The following is a 22716-nucleotide window of genomic DNA, read 5'->3' as shown; positions in this document are numbered from 1 at the left end:
CTGATCGCAATATTGGTCAAGCACAATGCCAACCATCAGCCAATTTAACTCGTTAGGATATCTTAACCACAGTGTTTCTGCCCACCCTGTGAACCTCACGGACATGCTCAGAACACACTGCTTCATTGCCTGTAAAATAGACACAGTGGCCTATTTATAAAGGAGGATTAAGTATAGAAAAGGAGTCCGCAGGAGGGCCTTATATTGGTGCCAACACTCCCAGCCCAAGGGAGAGAGTCCATTACTAACACAAAACAGCACATATACATAGCCTGATGTGATCAGTAGTTCAACACAGCATTCTGAGCTCAAGAACTATTTTGTGAGGTGATCGTATTATAAGACAGTGGCTATAAGAAAATGATCAAAGTAGCATAATCCCAAAAGTGGCTTCTGGGCACTGTGACATCATTGGGACACTGAGATGATTCAGTGAAGTGCAAAGTGGGTGGGGCTACACGATCCAAGTTATTTTAAAATACAGGTGAAGAAAAATAGTTGTCTTCTTTTAGAAATTTCACATTTACTTTTCACATTTATGCCATACTACCATGTTATACCTCTCATGTGTCAACCCTATTAAATAAAATGTGGGATAGTGAGTGGGACATCATGGTGTATAGCATCCACCCCATATATAGTATATAACCCAGGACAAGAGAAAAATAAGTGAGTTAAAACCCTGCAATAAAACTGACATACAAGATACCTTTTTATTTTCATCAAGCATTTCATAAAGAAATATTGATCTGAGGCGCTTTACACCATGAGGTCCAGACCGAGACGTGCCCCCCTAATGGTCAATGGGATTACAATCGGGAAGGGATGTGAGCTGCATCTTAAAGAGAACTGTACTATGCTCTAGTATGTATAGAGGAACGCCTACAGGTCACATATTGGATTATGTAAAGTAAAGAAATGAGAAAATACACTTAGCTGCATTTACTATTTTGGTTCAGAATATGTCTTGATCGCACACAAACACAAAATCCCTAGCCAACTGTTCTGCATTTTGGTTATCCAAAAGAGTGGTCTTGGTGTTCCAGGCATTTCCATGCCAACAGTCACACCCTGAGAGATGATGGCAAAGGTCAATTAAAAGTCATTTATTTTTCTGCGGGAAGTGATGAGCTTCTTATCTTTAAGTGTCCACTCCCATAGTTTCCGCAACCCATTATCCATGAACATTTTTCAAGCTGCTGTATTTTCAAGATTTTAAACTGCTTCGGTTGTGAAGTAATAATTTGGTAGGACACAATTTGGGGAAAAATACATTATTCAAAAGATATTTGTGTGGAATTCTGTTTGGCCTCCATCCCCTCAAAAGGCATCGATTCTCCTTTTCTTCTTCCTGTACAGTTGCCCTGTTTGGTCAAGTCAACCTCTATACAACCTATAGTGACCTGAATATAAACACATCCAAACCAATTCCCCAAGGCAAAAGATGGGAATAACCTCTTGAATTTCTATTAAGTGCGCAACAAAAAAGAATGGAGCGGCCCAAAAGCTTGGCCTCAAGGGTTGAAGGCTATGGTGTCAGTGAGGGCCAACAGTGAGATGTTTTGATGCCATGGGAATGTTCGGGATACGTTTGACAAAGCTGCAGGACTAAATTGACTTAAGCCCCCAAGCCAAGGCTTCAACAGAGGGAACAACCAAGTCTTCACATCTTGTTAGACCAGCGGCACTCAAGTGATTGTCAAAACAAAATCAGAATCAGCATAAACACTCCTGTACAATTCACAATGGAATCCATCAAACTCCAGAGATACTGTAAAAGTAATACCAGCAAATGACATTTACTGAAGAGTTATTTAGATGCTATCGGCGGCCCATGTCTTTGTGTTAAGGGGATTAGCACTAGTGTGCCCAGTGTTGAAAGGCGCCTTTGTGCCTTCAATCTTTAGCGAGATGCTAGTGAAGTTCTGATGTGTGTGGAGGGTGTCAGTTATCAGGGATCCTGCCATGCCTTGCTAATCTCTGGCTCGGCAGAGCTCCCAAAACTTGGCCAGTCTGTTTTTTTTCAAGTCTTAAAGAGTTTGTTCAAAGTAGGGGGACAATGATAGGTATTCACGGCGAGAGCCACAGAAGGGACCAGCCTCTCTACTTAAGGAATCATTACATGTTTGTATGGGGCAGGCCAAATCTCAAAAAAAAAATGAAGCTCAACGACTAACTTGTGTTAAAACTATATTAATACCTAATTTAGTAAAAGTTGCTTGATATTATGTTAGTTCCTACAAATTTTACATTTTTCTACATCATGAGTTTTTCAGCAAAATTTGCTTAAATGTTTAAATAGACAGGGGAAAAGAGATTCAGCATAAAACTGCTTCTGACAGAAAAATCTTCCATAACACATTTTAAACACAGTAATAGGTTATTCAACAATGAGCAAACATTGTTGCTGCAAAATTAATGCAAAATGTCTGCAGGGTACACTAGTTAATGGAAAAAGTAGGTCACAGAAATGTAGTACAACTACAATGTATTCCCTAAATATGAACATTGCGATACCCGCCCAACTCTTCATAAGTGTAATGCCTTAATTAAATAGAAGTAGAAGTGCAGGGAAAAGAAAAGATAAGCAACTACGCTAATTAACTTGTGATGCTTACTGATCAAGATTAAGAGGGGCATAATGGCTTAGTCCAACTAAATGAAGAGATGATTAAAAATGTTTTTTTTTAAATGCTGACACTATTTAAGTTCTTTTATATTTCTGCAGGGGTGAGAGAAAACCTCCTTTCCACTTCACCGGAAAAGACTAACCCTGGGAGGCGATCGTAAACGCTTGGCTGCCAAACTTCACAGGGCAGAATCTCAACTCCTCCTCAGGTGTCCTGTCCTTGTTGTGTAGTCCAAGTTCAGTGTCTGGCACGACCCTTTGCCAGTGAAATGGACACACACAATCTACCCTTTTCAAAGTAACAAAACCCTCACAGATTGTTGTCTAGTGTTTGTAACATTAAAGCCTGTATTGGGAAACCGTAGCATAACCTGAGAAAGTCCATTTAGTGAATTATTATAGATGAAGATGAAATGATGCAGATTCCTATTGCCATTTTGGTGTTGGGATAATATCTCTGGAATTTGTCGGCATATTACCAGGCTGTTTGGTGATATGTATGTGGGAGTTATTTCATCAATCATAAACAATTTTCAATGATGGAGTAATTGGTTGTTACTTGTATTCTATGACAACAAAAATAATTTCCAAATTCCTAAGAAACTGTCTGCAATCAAAACACAGGATACTGCACACACAGAAAAAAAAGAAACCTGAAATGTATTAACCTGCTTGACAAAAGAACGATAATGACAAATCTTATTGGCCTTGACAGCGTTGAAGAATTGGAAGCCTCCTTCAGTGTGCTAACAATGCAAAGGCGTCACGATCGAGCAATCCGTAGCGTCCCAATAACAAATCGCAGTACTCGTCGTGCACGAGCATTTTGGCACTACAAGTGGAATGTCGCTTGGTCCTATCCCCACACTTTCCACAAATTCTCTTTACAAAAGGAGCCTCCCGGATGAAAGGAGTCGAGTTAATTGCCTTATCTACAATAGAAACCACCCTGTGAGGACCTCCCATTTCCCCCCGGCAATTAGTGCTACTTCCCTCCAGGTACAAGTTGTGGGGTCGCACTTATATGGCATCAACGGCTAACCCATTAAGAATGGAACATAATGATATTTTGTACCAGGTAATGAAACCAGTCAATGTCACATGAAAACATTTATATCTCTCGGTTCGGTTGTAAACTGGTCTTTTTCCTTCTCTATCTCACCGCGAACAACAAAACACTATAAACAATAATTACACGCTGGGAAGCCCGGTTAAACCATCCACTCTAGTGAGCAGTCCTAGTTTTTATGATTACAGCACAATCGTTCAAAGCATCTACTTCCTGCTTTACACCCCGGTCTCATGTGAGTTGTGCACACAGAACAATGTTTTGCTTTTCCCATGATTTAAGCTGAAGGGGGTAATGAAGGAAGTTGGGGTGATAAAGAAGTCAGGCTTTCTGTCTGGTTCGAGACTCTGAGTAACGAAACCCACTGTCATGGGTTCATTTATATGTACCCCACAGCCTTCTTTATATTGGACTGGGATTTGCTGAGGGGTGCTGCCCTTTTCCCCAATGGGCGGCCTGCAAAACTACCAACCCTGCAACCCTTTTGAAACCTCAAGAATGAGCTGTTTTTCAGTTGTTCTACACAGATCCTTGTCTGAATGAATATGGTTAACAACTCACTCAGGGTGGATTGAGCAGCAAAGATTGCATACCCAACATACCTCTAACTATTATTGGGATGATCTAAAAATGCTACTGAAATATTGCCATCTTAAATATTTAGGATTACAACAGTTGGATAATGCAAAAGACATTTTCTATTGTGACCATTTCTTTGTCTAATGGGTTTGGAGTTATTAAATGATAATATTAAATAATAATTGCAAAGTATTAGGAGGGCTGAGCCAGAAACAGTTTATAGCTATGTCAGGTTAGTACCAACAATCTAGTTGAATGAAGAGGTGAAACTAGTTTACTGCTCTAATTGAGCCATTCACACCTGACTGGTATTTTGACCAACTCCATGAGCAGACTACTCCACGTCTCATGTTTAAAGGGAGTCTTTCATAAACCTGTGTTTTAAAACCCTCCGTAGATTTAGATTGATGCTGTAAAATTTACAATTGCCATGAGAGCTCGTGAAAGTATCTTCAGGGATGGAAAAAAAATGCTGTTTTATTTTTCATTTTTATTTTTATTATTTGCAATAAAAAGGGTATTTTGTTCCAGGGTCCCTTAATAGTGTCAAGTGAAGCAAAACATAACGGAGCATTCTCTTGAGACATTTTTCATAGCACTTTGCACAATGTTCTTTTCTTGATATGCCACATTTTTCCAAAACATGGAGCTAATCTGAATACCTGAAGAAGTTCTAATTTTGTTGTATTCTATTTAATTGGCATTTTTAAGAAGTCAACTGAATTACCAATATGAATTCTGGACAAAAATATGTATTATGTAAGGGTACAACCGCACATATTAATCCAAAAACCATCTAGAGACTAGCTATTTCAATCTATTAGTGACCAACATGTTCATCCATGACTTGATATACCTAGTATGTGCATGGAAAATCCTGCAGGCTTTCCTTCACAGAAATTACCAGTGCTGAGTTTCACTCCCCTCTGTGCGTAAGGGAGTATTTTATTTTATTAAGGGGGTGTTTCAGTACAGAGAGCAGCTGTCGCCACAGCCGGAACTGTACCAGTGGGCTAGTAGGGTGCAATAACATGAGCTCTACGACCCTGGAAAAGTGAAGCATGATACTTTGGCTCCTTTAGAGTAATTATTTCTATTAAAATGCCTTCTGCTTTAAAGAAAAAAACTAATGAACACAAGTATAGCAAATACACGACCACTTTAATTTTACGTTTCAGCGATCACATTTGCCACAATGCCAAATTGTGACAACTGCACATCTTTGTTTGTTTTACTAGTATTAATATGATGACAATTCCTATCCCATCAACAGGCACACTAGCCCAAGGCATGCTGATGTAACATAAATCTGTCCCTCCTCTCTCCACCCCTCTCTTTCTTCCTCTGGCTGCCTGGGCAGTTGAAAGTCAGACACCCTGAGAAGCTGGCAGTGAATGCAGTATGGAGTCTGCTCACATTTCAAGACAAAGCACAATCCTCTTTCAGAAAGGAGACACTCTCTGAACCGCTATTTATCACCTAAACCAGTTTTTCTGCCTTATTTCACACCCCTGCCTTACAAATCTACCTCAGTGAAAAATGCTGTGATTTTGAGTATAACGTTCATTTGTAACAGCCTACTCATAAAAAAAAGATTGAATTTTGCAAGCTTTGAAAACTTCTTGCTTCAAGTGGTTTTGAGAAAATAAGAGGGGTACTGTTTGGATATTCGAATAGAACATTATGTCCATCATCTGATTGCCCTCCAGTGTGTGACTTAAAACAGTTTTATGAATATCCATTGTTGGCACATAATGCGTGAGTCACAAAGTAACACAGCTGGACGTATCAGTACTGCTACATTTTGGCAAATAAGTAGTAAAAAGAGAATTGCACATTAACCACATCCGAACATGGCTAGCCTCACCGCTGTCAATAAAAACTTCAAAACAAATTGATACATCAATTTCAATGACTAAATGTAAATAAATTCATGTGCAAATACATATAAAATGATAGTCTCTTCTTCTGTTTGATACTATCTTGATAATCCCCCCAAAAATAGAGGAAGCCATCTTTTCTGTCAGAGACAGATGGTGAATGAGAACAGTCTGTTAGTGAAAAGTGACAATTTGTCCGATTTAAAACCTTGTGGCTGCTTAAGATGGAGTTTCCTGTGTGAAATTACACGATGGATATAATCAGATAATGACCCTTTAAGAAGTAGATTTGCTTGGTTTAAGGGTGAGAGGTCATGTCAGAGAGAGGCCCCAGTGTTTCAGGACCTCGGGTTGAAACACAAGTCGTGGCCTTTGATCCTAAAGTTTTAACTCTACCCAATATGTTTGACACGTAGCCAAGAAACAAGACTGACACTTACAGCTGTGGGTCAGGGTACTCGTGTCAGAGTATATACTAACAAAGAGCCATTGATCGGAAAACACGATTCCCATTTTGTTCCATGTGTTTAGAGACATTTTAGCCACTGTAGGATGAATAATCTTAATTTGAAATGAGCAAATTTATCAAGGAGCAAAATGTATTACGGTGCTAATGTTTTGTGTTTCAGAGAATATAGTGGAAGACACATAAACCTGAATTGATTTTTCTTATAATGCTTTACCACTCAATGCCTTCTTGAGCAAAATATGACATGTGAAAAACCCAACCCTTAAGGTAAGCCTGAAATCATTGAAAGTCGATCATAAATAGCTCTAAATGGCCTTTTTAAAACGCCATCATAAAATACTGAAAACGGCCCTTTGTATGTGGAATGTATCACGCAGTCAGGCACAGCTATTTAACCTGATCTAAAGCAAAGGCACATTTTCACGAAATAAGAAGCATATGGCTCGACGTTCAATTACACCTATTTTCTCTCTGGCTTACTCCTAACAAGAACCACTTGTTCTCTCTGCTTCTATGCTTGTTGGAGAATCATCTGGCTACACAGCTTGGGTTGACCCCCATAAGATAGACACCTAAAAGCAGCCAGAGTTTATAAACAGACCTTGAATGGACATTAGAAACTATGCTAGAGCAGGATCACATAAAATTGGCTTTGCAGGCATACAACCAGAAAAAAAAACGAGAAACACTTACTCATCGTAATGCCATGAGTCAGTGTTTCACATAGCCCCTCTCATTCAACCAAAGTGAGTTAAGAAAAACTCTAAAAACAAAACAACATTTAAAAAAAAGTTAATTTACTAGGGTGAATGTTTGAGTGAACCTTTGAGGCTTTTAATATAAAGATATGATTAGAATGCCAAATGAATACCAGTATGGTGCTGGCCAAAATCAAGTTCATCACCAAGTGCCCATATATTCTGTAAATGAGTAATTACATGGGAAATTGGAAAAATCCAGATATACTGCTGCTTTTCATTTTTCAACTTATTTTCTTAACTGCATTCATTTCAAAAGTAGGCCATAAGTCAGTAAACGGGATCCGATCCCACATCAAAAAAGTGATTTTCAAAGAGAAGGCACATCACTATGATGAATTACGTAACCCAGACTCAAGTTAATGAGAGGCAGCACTGAAGAGTAGGGCAAAAAGAGGACAAAAAGTTCTCTGGCTATGTTTCTGGAAACCGTAGTGTCCAAACGGAGATAAAAAGATGAATTCCCGCAAAGTCGTGTTGTAAATAATTTAGCATCAAGTTATTTCTTTGCTGACACAAATGATTCTGCAGTTAAAAAACTTCCGTAAATAGTGTCAAGCTGTCTCCTAAGAGGGGGAAGGAAGAGAAAAAAAAGGTTTTTGATGGTACTATATGTCTATCTCTTTGTTGGCTTCTAATTTTGCACGCATGGGACGATTTTTCATGCTGGCATAAAGCTCCTTCGAAGTCTATACTTCCTGCCGTAGACTGGTTTCAAGTCACTCTGAGTCCATCTGTACTGAAACATGAGCTGGTGACCTCAACTTGTCTCCGACCTTCTAACCTCGGCTTGCTCCTTCGTCATCTTGATGTCCTGCAGCTGCCCAAACCACCTTCATTCACGCCTGAAACTTAAAGTTTTTACCGAGGCGCAATGGAACCTTGTTTACTTTATCCTAACACTTTAAAAACTGAGTGCGGCCAAACCACATTTTTTACTTGTGATGGCTCTTAAGAATTGTTCCTCACTGGATAAGACCAGTCTTTTAGGTACTGTTTAGGGACAATAAATAACCTCAGTGTCTTTTTTCTTTTAGAAATATTGAGAGTTTTAATCTGTTTTCATTACATTTTAGGTCATTGCATTGTTTGTTGACTACTACCTTTAAGCTTGGTCTCTGTCTTGAAACACATTGAGTCTATGATAATACAATTTTAGAAATCTTTCTGGCTCACACTGAGATTAACAGTACTTTTTCTAAACAAAATTTGAACATGAACCAAAAAAAAAACCAAAAAAAAAACAATCCCCCACACACAAAACTAAAATTGCAACGGCAGACAGATGGACGGCGATAAATTCCTAGCATCCCGACAATTTTCCGAGGGCGGAAATCCAGTACGCAATGCCCAAAATGTAGTAACTGAAGCAGGAGTTATTCGATTTTCCATTTCATTTTAAAGTAGCTCAAAAAATAAGGTACAGAGTAATACCATACATAAATCTACGCACATTAGATGGTCCCAATGGAATCAAATGAATACATCTGTGAAAGGGGAAAAAAAAGTGTTTACTGCCAGGGTGTGTGAGGGCCAAAGAAGCTGTGGGAGGCTCAGGTCTGGTGTCTGGCAGCATATTCTGTAAATGTCTCTCTCCATTTCCCAGCACAAGGGAACCCACTCATGTTTAATGCCTTTTGAACATGTTCGGCGTTATGGAAAGAGTAACATCGCCAGAAAAAAAGATCAAACAAAAGACGGAAAAGCTGCAGGACATCCACTCTTTTACTTGGAAGAGATGAGAAACATTGATTTAGGGCTACGAATAGTACTGCTGGCCTAAATCGTTAATAGCCTCGTAAAATACAGTTGCCTTGTCAAGTCGTGTCCAGGCGGGCGTTTCAAGGAATCACATAAAAGTATAACTTTGCTCGAAGGTGAATATGGGTTGAAAAATTTTGATTCAAGATGAGGAAATAATGACTAAAGACTTGAGTCAATGTCGGGTCAGTAAGAGACGCCAGTGATTGACTTTACAAAAATGTGGTGATGATTTAAGGAAATTAAATTAAATCATTTTAAGAACAAAACAGACTATTTATTCTCAATAGACTTTATAACCATGCATATCTTGTAGAAACTAATGAATACTGATTTGCAATCTATATATATATCATTACTTTCATATTAAAGTGTCACAAAAATAAACTGACAGCCCAGCCCAAAAAATATTGGCAAGTAAACTATTTTCTGCTCGCCTTCAAAAAAGAAAAAAAAACTCAGTGCGTGTGACAGATTTGCCATTTGAAAGTACAGTAATCATATTTTCATTCCTAGCCTGGCAAATAAGATGTCTAACTTCTGAAAATAAAAAGGTATGAAAGGAAAAAAAGGGGAAGGGGGGTTGTGTGCGAGTTTCATCTACACCCAGGGCTTGTATGTCACCTGACCTCGATTTAATTTGGCGCCCCTGCGGTTGTCGGGAAGCCAGCGGTGTACCTTTCAAGCCAATCTTTTATTTGCTTCAAGAGAAATGACAAGCTAGGAGGAGGAACATGCACAAAAGCAGAGTCAGTCATCTGCCTAGGATCCATCCATAATGACTCAAGGGCAAATAGCAAATACCGTAAATTCCACACTATAGAGCCTCGCTAACAATAAGCCGCTAAATCTGTCATTTCAAAATGAATACTTCCTAGATTTATGTTATACACCAGCTGATAAAAGCCTGGCACGTATAAAATACAACCAAGTTTTGACATCTCTTGTAATATGCAAAAAAAGATAAAAGGAACCTGTGTTATTAGTTGGAGTCATTCTTCTTAATTACAGTGCATCCAAAGCTCCTCAGGCATTTAAATTGTCAAAAGTGCAACGCTAAACATGCTGCATATAAACACAGTGATCTTGCAAAACTAGAGTTCGCACCTTACTGCCAAAGACTAAACTATACAATGACCATACACCAGAATCAAACAAAAGAAATTCATCAAATCCATACACGCTATTTTCTTCTTCGCATAGTGACAGTGTGCAACAAAATTTATGGAGGGCTCTGCGCCTCCTCCAGTTTTTTCAGCTTCCATCTGCACAACAGGAAGCCAACAGCCAAACACACAGCCGTCATCTCCTGCGCCTGCTGTTAACCAGGCCGACCGGGAAGACCGCAGATTGTGCCTTTCATTCTGACCACACACACACACATGCACACAGAGACCTCAGCCCACATGGTTCTGAATGAGGAAGGCCAGGCTATGCCCTTTGGACTAAACATAGATCTGGATCTAGAGTGAAAAACGACGCGTGTGGAACAAAGAGGACCACACGGAGGTCCCCATCCGCTATGATGTCAGGCTGGGAGGAAGCAACTAGAGCAAAACCGAAAGGTCCTGCGTTAGCTGGACCAAGAGGTGCACCCAGGGACCATTCGGGTTAGACACAACACTTTAGTATCCCTCATCACTTATACTGATAACAACAGGAAATGTTCTCCTGAGCTCCCGCACCTGCACAGAGAACTCCATTGTTACGGGATCTGTTAACGTTTGTCCACTGTAGGAATTTAACCTGTTGCTACTTTGGAACAATGATGAATGCAATGCACAACGCAAGTGCTGATAATCATGAATAAAATCTATGGACTAAGACCGTGCACGGGTCTGATGGATGGGGCGAACAAAAGGTTCAAGCTTTTTTCTTTCTCCATTTTATGCCTCAAAAAGCAGACGTTTTAGGTTGTTGGTAGCAACAAAAAAAATAACGGTTTCAAATTTACATGATAAACAAGAAACAAAAATCATAGCAGAGAAATTCCATAACTTTTGGGGTACAGAAGTGAGGAAGGATGAAGAAAAGAATGCAGGACAAACAGGAAGCACCTTTGTATGTGGGATGGAGAATCATTCATTGACCATTTAAGATAAAAACCCACAACAGGAATTCAATTTCCTGGTTGGAAAGAACTTTCACTTGGAAGAACTGAGAACGTATTTGGAAATGATAGACTAAACATTTGGATTGAAAAACTGCTGTGCCCTTCTGCTTTTGATGTGCCAGAACTTGATACATACTCCAAGGGAGACGAGAATTCGGCGAAGCCGAAAGCAGGGCAATGTTTAAAGGGATCTACTATGTGGCACGGTTGTGAAGCTAGAGCGAACAAATTGAATGGAAGCTATGGAAGGTGAAGTAGAGTGCAAGTCGGCCCTTTGTGAGAGCAGAGTATGAAGCCAAGGAGGTTGCTTTACATAATTCAAACTATAAAAAAAGACTTTCTTTCTCTGGAATATTAATTATAATTGACAAATAGAGCATTTGGTAGCACAAAAACAAAAAAAACAACCTTCATCAATGTTTCTTCACTGTCTATTAAGATGTAATTCACCAGTTAAGTAAAACTGACTATATACAGATAGATCCCTTATATTGAATTTACAGTAGCAATGTCATATTAATCATTATAGTGCACATGAAAATGAAAAGGTAGAATCACGATTAAGATTTTGTCCAGATAAAAGGGTGGTGCTGGTGGGGTTCCATTAAACCACAAGAATTTAATTAGTTTAACAGAATTTTTGGACTCTTAAGCGGCAAATAGTATAAAAGCAAGGTTTGCCACAAGGTCCCCTACACAAACAATAATTGAGACCAACTGCAGTGTTTTGTTCAAAGACTTAAACGGTCCAGCCGCCAAAAGCTGAAGTCCAAAACCAAAGCTGCCCATTGTTTTTCTTAGCAATTTAAGAGTGGACGTGTAACATAAAATCTCATAAAGGCAAAGTAGAAATATGAGCCGGTTGATTTCTAGTAAAAGAAGCGTATGTGTGTGACGGCTGTTCCGTGTCTTAAGTTAGCAGAGCAACGGAATGAGACAAGCGTCGCTTTTCGGGGCAGTGGAACAAAGACAAGTGACCTAAAAAACGACAGAAGAGCTTTAAAAAAAACAGGGGCACTCTAAAACTTGCTTGACATTTTAAATAAGTGAGCATGAAATCATGTATTCACATAGTGAAGTATTAAAAAAAAAATAGATGCCCGTAGATGCCTTGTCTTTAAAAATGGTGACTGTAAAAGGGTATTAATTATAGTATGCCAACACGATAATAAAAGAAACATTTCCATGATATTTCACTAAAATTTTATGTTATCACTGTGTCAAGCGCGAGTGGAAATCTGCCAAGCCTCAAAACTGCGGCACATTTTTCCTCATTTTTCCTCTCCTTTTCACATTTGTTTTAATATCGGTGTGATTCGGGGGTGGTTTCCTTGTTTCTGGCAAATGAAATCCTGTCCAACTCCCACCCCGCTGTGCAGTGCGCCAAACAGAGTTTGTGTTACCACGACGACTACGGACCACGCTACGGGTGACCACTTGTCTTCAAGCCTGGCCAATTGTGAATAGAAATACGTGCCAAGAGCAACTTCCCTGTATTTTTGCTCACAGGGGTAGTCCTGAAATGACATTTGGCGCTATGTGAATGTGGCACATGCAGCAGACACATCACCAAACACAAATACTCCAAGGTCAGGGGCTAGCCGGTTATCCCCGTGAACTTTAAGATCAGGCGGAGTTAAAGGCCCATCCTATTTAACACCAATGTCCCTTTCACTCGGTTTAAATCTGCTAGTGCGCTGGGCCGATTGAGAGGTCTCTGGTGTCACTCTGCCTGTGGCCCGTTGCTATGATGAGTTCATTCAGCCTCGGCACACAAAGAGTTAATGGCTGCCGGGATTATGCAATGACATGCCAGACGGCTTTCTCCTCTCCCGCTGTCCTTTATACCCTTTCCCTGTTCTGATGGGAAGGCGCCCAAATTTGGCATTCCTGCACGTTTCAATCTGGGGGCATCCAAATGTGACGGCGGTGCCCCACATCCTTGGCATCGGTGGGGAACCCAAAAACAATTGTGTTGCACTGTGAGGAGACTCACACCTGCCCTGAGGGGAGGTGTTGTTGAAAAGGTTTACAGCAATGTGTGATATCCTGAGGGGGACAAACTACTATCAGGAAAGTGTAAGGATTAATCGCGTCCTTAAAAAGAAATGGATGTGTTATCTATAATCTCTGAGATTGTCCAGAAACCACAGAATGGTTCGAGACTGCTTCTGATAACATTATGAGAGAAAATATAGGGCTTAGTTTGTGTTTGAGATCTTAGGTTCTCCTTTTTGTTAAGTTCTATTTTACAGGATTTTATTTTATGCTTATCAAAGTCAAACTACAGCCTCAAGTACCGACGATGAGGAATGTTGACTTCACTTGCAACCACCGAATTCATAAAGAAGAGATGAAAAAGCCACACAACAACAGAGGAGCAGTCATAGTCTAGAAGTTGTGGTCAAAAGTTGTAGGCCACGTGCCAATTGGAGCTCGGAGTGTGGTTTACGACTCGTAGCTTAGGTCGCCAATGACATTATGAACGCAAAAGTTATTTTCATCAACCTAACATAAACCATATTGTGTGTACTTGATTAAGTGATCTATTTATACTATACATAACCCTCTGCTTGTATTGTTGAGGAAATTCCTCAAACATAATTCATTCACTTTAAATGTAGACTTTATATCCAAACCTCTAAAGTCTAAAGCAATTCCAATTAAGGTTTATAAAGCATGACAAATGAAAATGAAGGTAAAATGATTTACATTATCTTTATATAGCTTGTACTCCCAAATTATGGAAAAAAGCATGTGGATAAAGAATAAGCAGCAACTGGATTCTTATAGCTTACACAAAATCCATTTATACTAAGCCAGACTATTTCCCCATTCACAGATTTATGGTGAACAATTTCCACTCAGTTGCTGCACTTCCCTCACCTATTCCATTATCAAGAGTGCAAAAAGCATGTGATTAGAGATTACCAACTTCAAGAACAAAACATCCCCATTGAATAAGTAAATTGAACTACTTTAGTAACGTAACACACAAGAACCTTGTATGAGAGGGCACCTGCAAAAACATTCACTTAAAAAAATAAAGGGAACAATTTTGAAGGCAAGACATAAAAATAAGAACTTGCCCTATAAAAGCCTGGAGTTATCAAATAAATAAAACTATTTGTTGCCCGTAAGAAGATGACGCTTCCCTGGAGTATAATAGAGATGAATCATGTCAGAAAAGAAGTGGAAATGGTCAAACTGCTTGAACAAAATAAATGGGTAGGCAACATTAAAGAACACTACAAATTTGGCAGAGTTTTAGGTGGTGAGTCAGACAGGAGATAGAGCTGCAGGCATCGAGTGAATAAACATCAGAGATTCTTCCAGACAAGACAGGCAACACCAGAGCCAAAGAGACCCGTAACCACATAGGAAGGAGAGAGCTCTACAAGGCCTGACTCTAATCACAACCACAGGATCCAGAGCCAGCACAAAATCCAAAGCCAGCACGCACACTTTCTCACACACCAACACGGGTCATTAGGTGCAGTAATCATCATTTAAAGTGAGCCGCTAGGCCGTTGCAGTCATTTTGTTGGCTTTTGTTGCCCGCAGAGCGCAAAAGCCATGGGGGAACTGAGGCTTTCTTTGCCACAGATATTTGATCTTACTCCAAAACTCTGCCAAAAAAGCGTATCGCCGAAGAGTTTAACCGCCGCACATAAACACATCCATTCCTTTTATTATTTGTCCATCAACTAAGAAAATGGAGGAAAATTGCTCACAAAAGCATCAACTTTTTTATTTTAGATGGGGAGATAAGCCAAAAAAGGGAAACTAGCTTCTTTGAAACTAACGGATTGCAGCCTTGTGAGAAAGACTTATGTGGTCTAAAAAAAAAAAAAAACTTTGAGAGTATAAAATTAAGGCAAGATGCGTAACATATCCGCTCATTCATCTTGTGGGTAAATTGAGGCGTTTGATTAAAAGTCACGGACACACACTGTGCTTTTCAGCCTCCATTACTCCTTTAAAGGAAACTCACTTAACCAAGCTCAACATCCTTAAAGACGGAAGACCTGGATTATATTTCAAGGTCACGAGAACGGCGAATAGAGAGAAGACAGACACGCATCAGTTCCAAATTGACAAGAAACCTAAATCTAAGCAAGTAGGGCATCATGATTGGACTAGGGGCAAAAAGATCCCCCTCAGGGAGAAAATACGTCATAATGGGGTGAGTCTACGCCGCATATATCAACCGTTTGGAACAACAATAAAAAAAGTGGACTCTCAAGTTCAAAAAGCCTTCGTTTAAAACTGAATAAACACTGTTGATAAATGACCAGTAATATGAGCTGCAGAAGACCTTCAGGATTCCTCCCCCAGCCTCACATTCCCCCGCAAACGGGAAAACGTTATGATGTGCACAACGAGATCTTATTATCATCAGAGCCTTTTCAGGCGGTTCTCTTTCTTTCTTTCTTGTGGTTTGGCGCTTTTGTTTTGTTGTCACGCTCAAGTCCTCGAGTGGAACACCCTGGCTTGGCTAAAGAACTACGATTTAATCAGAGTTCCATTACTGAGTGCAGGTTAAGCCTCAAGACAAGCTGGACAGCGTTTTTTTTTTTTTGTGTGTATGTGTGTCTTCTTTATATCTGAATTACACCATCAATCAAAGCCCAACTTGTTTTTATATGGAATTTAAATCTAATATGTAAAAATAATAATCTCAAATGAAACTCCTAAAGTGAACTATATTGTTGATAATGCATTATCTTTGGAAAAATGTAACATTTAGTGATGAACAAAAGGGCGATGATTTTACGAGATACTATTCATATGCATACATACATTTGTCATTTTTTGCATGAAGATTCAAGTAATTTATTTGAGTGATAGTGACAGGGCAATATCAAACACTACCTTTTTTGGGGTCTGTATTTTTGTGATAACATTTTGAACTCTGAAACACCCCACTCACCTTTCTCCTCCACTGTGTCATAAAATATTTCATGCATGTATTTGCTTCTGCTGAAGCTGATCCGGCATTAAAAACGCAATGTAGAGAAAGCTGCCTTATAAGCAACATATACCAGACCAGACACAAAAATGTTAAAAACAATAAAACAATAGTACAGCATTTTTCCAGTCAGATCAGCGGCACGTTAACGTCACAATCTCAAGACTTTTTTTCTTAAATGCATTCAACACACCTTTTAAGCACACTTCATCGCATCTCCAAAATTGCACATGACAATACACAGCATATCATTACATCGTTTTTGCTCTTTGCTAATGACTACAATTGAAATTCTGAAGACCTTTTCGACAGCTTTTTTTGATCTTCTAATACTATGTTGTGTTCTAGCCTATCTCTGCTGCCTGGCAACATAACACTACATTAAAGGAACACAACTCTTGCTTGAAACTTGCCTTAAAGCTTTGAAATACTCTGAAAAATATTAATAATACAGCTGCGGTTTACCATATTTGTAAAAGTAGCAATTGGAAAAGACAATTTGTGCCAATAAGCTTCTTTTAAAAAGAAAATAGAATAAAATAGGACATTCCGAAAGTAGGCAGTCCCAAAACTCCGAAAGTTGGCTGTCCCAATCGTACCTGGCTTGATTCTATTCACGCATCTTGTAAACAGCCGCCGGCTCTCCTGCTGCCCCGCACACAGAGCTCACATTCATCTCAAAGTGGGCACCCTTAGTAGGTTAGACGGGTGGGGGCGACAGGCATACTTCAACTTAAGAGGACACCCGGCCATTTTGCGACGCCTAATGCAAATACACGTGATGCGCCATGTTCCAAATTGTCGTCTGGTGCTCAGATTATGGTCACCATTTAGATAAAACAAACAAAGATAACAAAAAAAGTCACTTTTCAAAAACAAAAACATAAAAATCACTAGCAAGGTAGCAACATATTAAGGCCAGACATGCATTATGAATTGCGCCCATAAAGATACACACCCGACATGAATATTTTGTATAGTATGAAATGGCTTCTCGAGTGTGCTGTGAGGGCACAGACCGAGAAGCACCGAGAATACATTTAAGTCAACGTGAGGATGTATTCAGTGATGCGTGAATGCCTGCCATCATCCTGCATTTCCTTGCTTATCATCATTGTAAATCCGTCAAGTACGATTGAGTGACAAGTCTGCGCCACTTAAGATAACATCCAAAATGCAAAGAGCATCGGGAATGCTCGAGAGATAATATGCCATTTTAAAAGGTTGATTTAAACTCTATAGGGGAAAAATACATTTCTGTAAAATGAACTTAAAATGTGGATGGGCCATTTTGTTTAGATGCCTATTGGTTTTGCATGGTTGCTATCTTGTGGGTGGAATTTTAATAATCACAGTATACTGTCTTCTCAGATTAATAGAGAACAAAAATAGTCACGACACCCACTCTGCAATTATATATAGAGCATCTTGCATATTTAGGTATTTTAAACAATGCATTATATGAAGCTCATCTTCATAGTTCCTGGATAGAAAAATGCCTGCTAAGCATTGATATCTAGTTTGATCACAGAAAAAGCAAAAAAGGCAAGTTTATAAGCATAGGAGTAGGATTGTTCCCCAAAACAATGTGCATATAAATAGCTAAATCTCAGAATAGTGAATCACTTATTTGGTTGAATAATAGTAAAAAAGCATTTACACCTTTGCCAGATATACAGGTAGAATTAGACTTTCTCAATTAAACATAGGCACATATTTTTATTGGCTGCCATTGACGCCAATAGACGTCCAATCCATTTCGAATGGGAAAAAATGCATTGGACATCTATCGCATATTTCACCAACACATCATCATATATACTGTTTGAAAATTGAATATTGAAAATATTCTACCTGGTCGGGCAGTGAATGAATGAAGTTTTCCATCCATCTTTTCACAAAACAACAACAAAACAGTGTAATCGTGCGAATCAAATTACCTGAATAATGATTAAGAAACAGTTTTAAAGTACACATGAGTTTTCCTATTGTGCGTGATAAATGCATATTATTTTGTGCAATGAATTGTACTGTAGAAATGCAGTACCAACCTTGTAAGCAAATGAGTACCGCGATGGCGTACAGCGGGTCGATCCGGAATCTTCTCCCGTCCTTTGCGCGTCGATTCCCGGCTTCTGTTGTTAGATCCATGTCCTGCTCCTGGAGCTCGGATGCTCCTCTCCAGAGCCGTGAAGCGTGACCGGGAGGCGTTAAAGGGATCCGGGCGGTTCAAATGACCGCCGGTACCTGCGGTGGTCCCCGCGTGATCCGGCTTTGGAGCTCACCTGGTCGCGAAGGTTGATTAGCGAGAACGGGACATGTGGGGACGGTTCGTTAGCTTCCGGAGGCCGGCCGTTTGAACGGAGCACACTCGGACCGACGGAACTCGACAGAAGACGCGCAGAAAGTTCACCCAGGGAACTTAGGAACTTCTAGCGACGGAGATTGGCGATAAACTCAGGGTGCGATGTTTCATTTCAAACCGGCGTTTGTGGGTCGCTCCTGGCCAGATCGCATAAGCACAGACCATCGAGGCGCTCGTTTTTACTGTGGGGGAGTTTGTTTCATTCCGTCCGCCGTGTTTCCAAGTTGGCGTCCTCCCACTCCCCTCAATCAATGTGTTTGTACAACCCAGTCAATTTTGCGCTAGTGAAACAAATGTTTCCTGGTGTGTGTTTCAAAATAAACTGCGATTTTAAACTCGGTTTTTTTCAACTTAATGCATGGTTTGCTGATTGTACTTATATTTCCCAAATAAACCAAAATAAATCCATTACATTTGTGTACTTTTCTTTTGTCTCCCTGATCAATATGAATTGAAAACGTGCTTAAAAATGAATACATTTTTCATACCTGTCAACTTGTACGTTTTACACGTATTTTATACGTTTTTTTACCATTTCAAATCATGTACGCCGTACAACGACTTTTGTACGGGGATTTTTTTTTTTAAATCGCCAATATTTATGAAAACCGATCTCAACTAAAGGATGACATGCACATGCGTAGATATACATAGAGTAAATATCGTGGAAGCAAGCATGGAGGAGCCACATAGTAAGAAAAGAGCTACGGCGAGTAAACATGCGTCGTACGGTGTTTGTGCGGTTTTTTGAGGGATTGTGCGGGGAATCATAATCATTTATAAGGGCAGTTATCGGCAGAGGTTGACAGGTATGAAGTATAAATGTCTAGAAGTAAAAAACAAACACCAAAGTGCATGTCATCACAATGTTCACAATGTGCAATACTACTGTATTTTAAAGGATTAAAGGCCAACCAAAAAGTATTTACAGCTTCCCCAACAGACGTTATGATGAATACAATGTATTTTTAAAGTATGAAAGCCCAATCAACGCGTATTTACAGCCCCGCCCTCGCCCCACCCACTGACTAATGCATGTTATTATGAAAACAATGTATTTTTCTTTTTTTAAGTATTAAAGTCCAACCAAAAATCATTGACAGACCCTCCACACCAATATATACTGACTAATGCACGTTATTATGAAAAACATATATATTTTTTTGTGTCTTTTTTTTAATAGGCGTGGCCGAGGCCAGAGTTCAAATAGCCGACTTCAAACGCCAGACCGGTGATGATCCCGGAAGGAAGACGGGTGTGCGTGCGTGCGCTGCACTGCAGAGCAGCTCAAAAGTGACGATTTGCCGACGAAATCCTGCCAAACTTCTCACAGAACGATGCTGCGCATTTGGTACCTTGTCGTTTGGGGATTTCGAAGCCCCTGTTCTCGTCTTAAGAGTGATTCCTTGACGTGATGTAGCCCCATGTGCGTGCAGACGGCAAAATGTTTGCAAACAAATGGGCTACATTGCTTTACCGATCGCTCACTGTTTAAAACGAAATCATTCCTTTGTGTGTTTCAGTCCCTCAACGAGCACCGACTGCTGGGAAACAACAAGAATGTGGCCAAAACGACCAGAAAGAAGCAGCTTGTCGACGCCATAACAAAGTGAGTCTTTTTTAAATAGTTGCGATTTTCTTTATCCGTGTAATATTTAAACGCCAGGGTTCAGGGCTTTGCGCAATTGGCTCGATTTCCATCATGATACATTCATTTTTTTTTAAAAACCAAAAACTGGATAAGTCACCCACACAAGCAATAAACAGTAATCCCTCGATTATCGCGGTTAATGTAGACCAGACATGGCTGCGATAAATGATAAACTGTAAAGTAGGCTCATCCCTATTGAAGTAAATAAAAAAAAAAAAAACGTAGTGGTAAGTGAAGTAGCTTCCGCGTGGCTTTTCACATCTTTCTGAACTTCCAAAAAAAAAAAAAAAATCTGCCTTGTAGTGGAACTCACCATAAATAAATTATAAACTTTCAGCCCCTTAACCTTTTTCATATTAGTTTTAAATGTGGTTTTGACAAAACAGATTTATTTAACAATCAATAGTGCAGGTGTCATTTTTGACTCATTTAAATATGCGAAAAACAGAAGCTCTTTGTATATTTATTTTTTTTAAGAATGAATGGATTTGAAATAATTCACTTAAAACTTGAAGCAGAAGTAGGATTCGTTTTAACCTTGTAGGGCCCGGTCCAGTGTTTTCAAATTTCCCACCACATGATCAAGATCCTGATATATTTTCAATCTCTACAGCAGACTGTCTAATATTGCCTTTTGATATTTTATAGAAAAAAAGCTAAATGTAGGAGGTAGTTTTGTCAAATTTTGATGTTCGGCGCTAGTCTGTACTTTAATCTATTGTGCCTTCACTCCTTTTTTTGGTTTCCTGCCTATGTTGAGATTGGTTCTGCCAGAGCCTATCTCGACATAGGCAGGAAACCTGCTCCCCTTGGCTGGAATTCTGAAAAACAAAAACAAAAAACATTTCCAACGTCCTGCCTTTTAAATTGAAAAAAACTCATAGGTTTGTTCTGCCTGAGCATATCTGAGTTTTTTTCAAAATAAAAGGTAAGACCTTGTGAATGTTTTTATTTTTCAGAATTCCACCCAAGGGGGACTAGGTTTCATGTCTGAGCCTATCTCCACCTAGGCAGGAAACCTGAAAAATAAAACCATTTCCAAGGTCTTGCCTTTTATTTTGGAAACTTGTAGATTTGTTCTGCCTGAGCATATCTGAGTTTTTTCAAAATAAAAGGTAAGACCTTGTGAATGTTTTTATTTTTCAGAATTCCACCCAAGGGGGACCAGGTTTCATGTCTGAGCCTATCTCCACATAGGCAGGAAACCTGAAAAATAAAACCATTTCCAAGGTCTTGCCTTTTATTTTGGAAACTTGTAGATTTGTTCTGCCTGAGCATATCTGAGTTTTTTTCAAAATAAAAGGTAGGATCTTGTGAGTGTTTTATTTTTCAGAATTCCACCCAAGGGGGACAAGGTTTCAAAATAAAAGGTGAGCCCTTCTCAATGTTTTTATTTCACTCTGTACTGACCCCTTTTTTTTGTTTTTCAGAATCCACCAGAGGGGACCTGGTTTCTGCCTATGAACAGATAGCCTCAGGAGGTTAGGTAAGAACCAATCTATGAAGTTTTTCAAAATAAAAGGTGAGCCCTTCTCATTTCTTTTCCAGAATTCCACCAGGGGGCAGAATGCATTTTTCTAATGATGCTGGAGCACCAACGGGAACCAGTCTATGAAGTTTTTCAAAATAAAAGGTGAGCCCTTCTCATTTCTTTTTTATTTAACTCTGTACTAAACCCCCCTTTTTTTCAGTTTTCCAGAAATCCACCAGGGGGCAGAATGCATTTTTCTAATGATGCTGGAGCACCAACGGGAACCAATCTATGAAGTTTTTCAAAATAAAAGGTGAGCCCTTCTCATTGCTTTTTTAACTAACTGTACTAACCCCCCTTTTTTCAGTTTTCGAATCTTCTCCACCAGGGGGTGGAGAAGATTCGATTTTTTACGATGCTGTAACACCAGCGGGAACCTATCTACAAACTTTTTCAAAATAAAAGCTGATTTCCTGTTTTTCCAGATTTTCTGCTGGTGACTAGAGGAATTACTTCATTTTATTCAAGTTTTTCAAAATAAAAGCTTTGAAATGTATACGTGTTGGTCTTTATCTAACAAAAAATGCAAGTCACAATCAGAGTTGAAAATTTTATTTACAAGTAAACATATGAAAACATTTGTAGATTAACAAAAAACAGCAAAACACTTAGAAAATAAATGTAGAAAAAAGCAGGGGTGATAAACACTTAGAAAAAAAATCTTTAAAAAAAAAGCAGGGGGGATAAACACTTAGGAAAAAAAATGACAAAAAACGGGGGAGATGAACACTTAGAAAAAAAATGACAAAAAAATGGGGGGATAAACACTTAGGAAAAAAATGACGAAAAAAATGGGGGGGGATAAACACTTAGGAAAAAAATGACAAAACAGGGGGGATAAACACTTAGAAAAAAAATCTTTAAAAAAAAAGCAGGGGGGACAAACACTTAGGAAAAAAAAATGACAAAAAATGGGGGGATAAACACTTAGAAAAAAAT

At 39.2% G+C, this 22716-nt stretch overlaps 1 protein-coding gene and 1 long non-coding RNA gene across 4 annotated transcripts in view; one reads left to right on the top strand and one right to left on the bottom strand.

Annotated features, from left to right (window-relative positions):
• The window catches only part of ptk7b (protein tyrosine kinase 7b), a 42564-nt gene extending 23708 nt beyond the window's left edge, over positions 1 to 18856 (bottom strand). The window contains exon 1 of the mRNA XM_077730282.1: positions 18282 to 18856. Within this exon, the coding sequence (XP_077586408.1) occupies positions 18282 to 18381 (100 nt within the window). The 5' untranslated portion in view covers positions 18382 to 18856. The remainder of the gene's footprint in view (positions 1 to 18281) is intronic.
• Positions 18857 to 19773: 917 nt separating this feature from the next.
• On the top strand, positions 19774 to 22273 carry LOC144205577 (uncharacterized). 3 transcript variants are annotated; one of them, XR_013328127.1, is made up of 6 exons: positions 19774 to 19946; positions 20119 to 20204; positions 21677 to 21732; positions 21795 to 21879; positions 21938 to 22030; positions 22085 to 22273. It is a non-coding gene; the product is annotated as an uncharacterized LOC144205577 (long non-coding RNA). The 3 variants fall into 3 exon arrangements; XR_013328129.1 differs by lacking the exon at positions 21938 to 22030 and having other exon boundaries at positions 19788 to 19946; positions 22203 to 22273; XR_013328128.1 differs by lacking the exon at positions 21938 to 22030 and having other exon boundaries at positions 19788 to 19946.
• The last annotated feature ends 443 nt before the right edge of the window (positions 22274 to 22716 follow it).

This window comes from Stigmatopora nigra, chromosome 12 (assembly GCF_051989575.1).
Source record: "Stigmatopora nigra isolate UIUO_SnigA chromosome 12, RoL_Snig_1.1, whole genome shotgun sequence".
In the NCBI taxonomy this organism is placed as follows: Eukaryota; Metazoa; Chordata; class Actinopteri; order Syngnathiformes; family Syngnathidae; genus Stigmatopora; species Stigmatopora nigra.
This window is presented reverse-complemented; position numbering and strand designations above follow the sequence as displayed.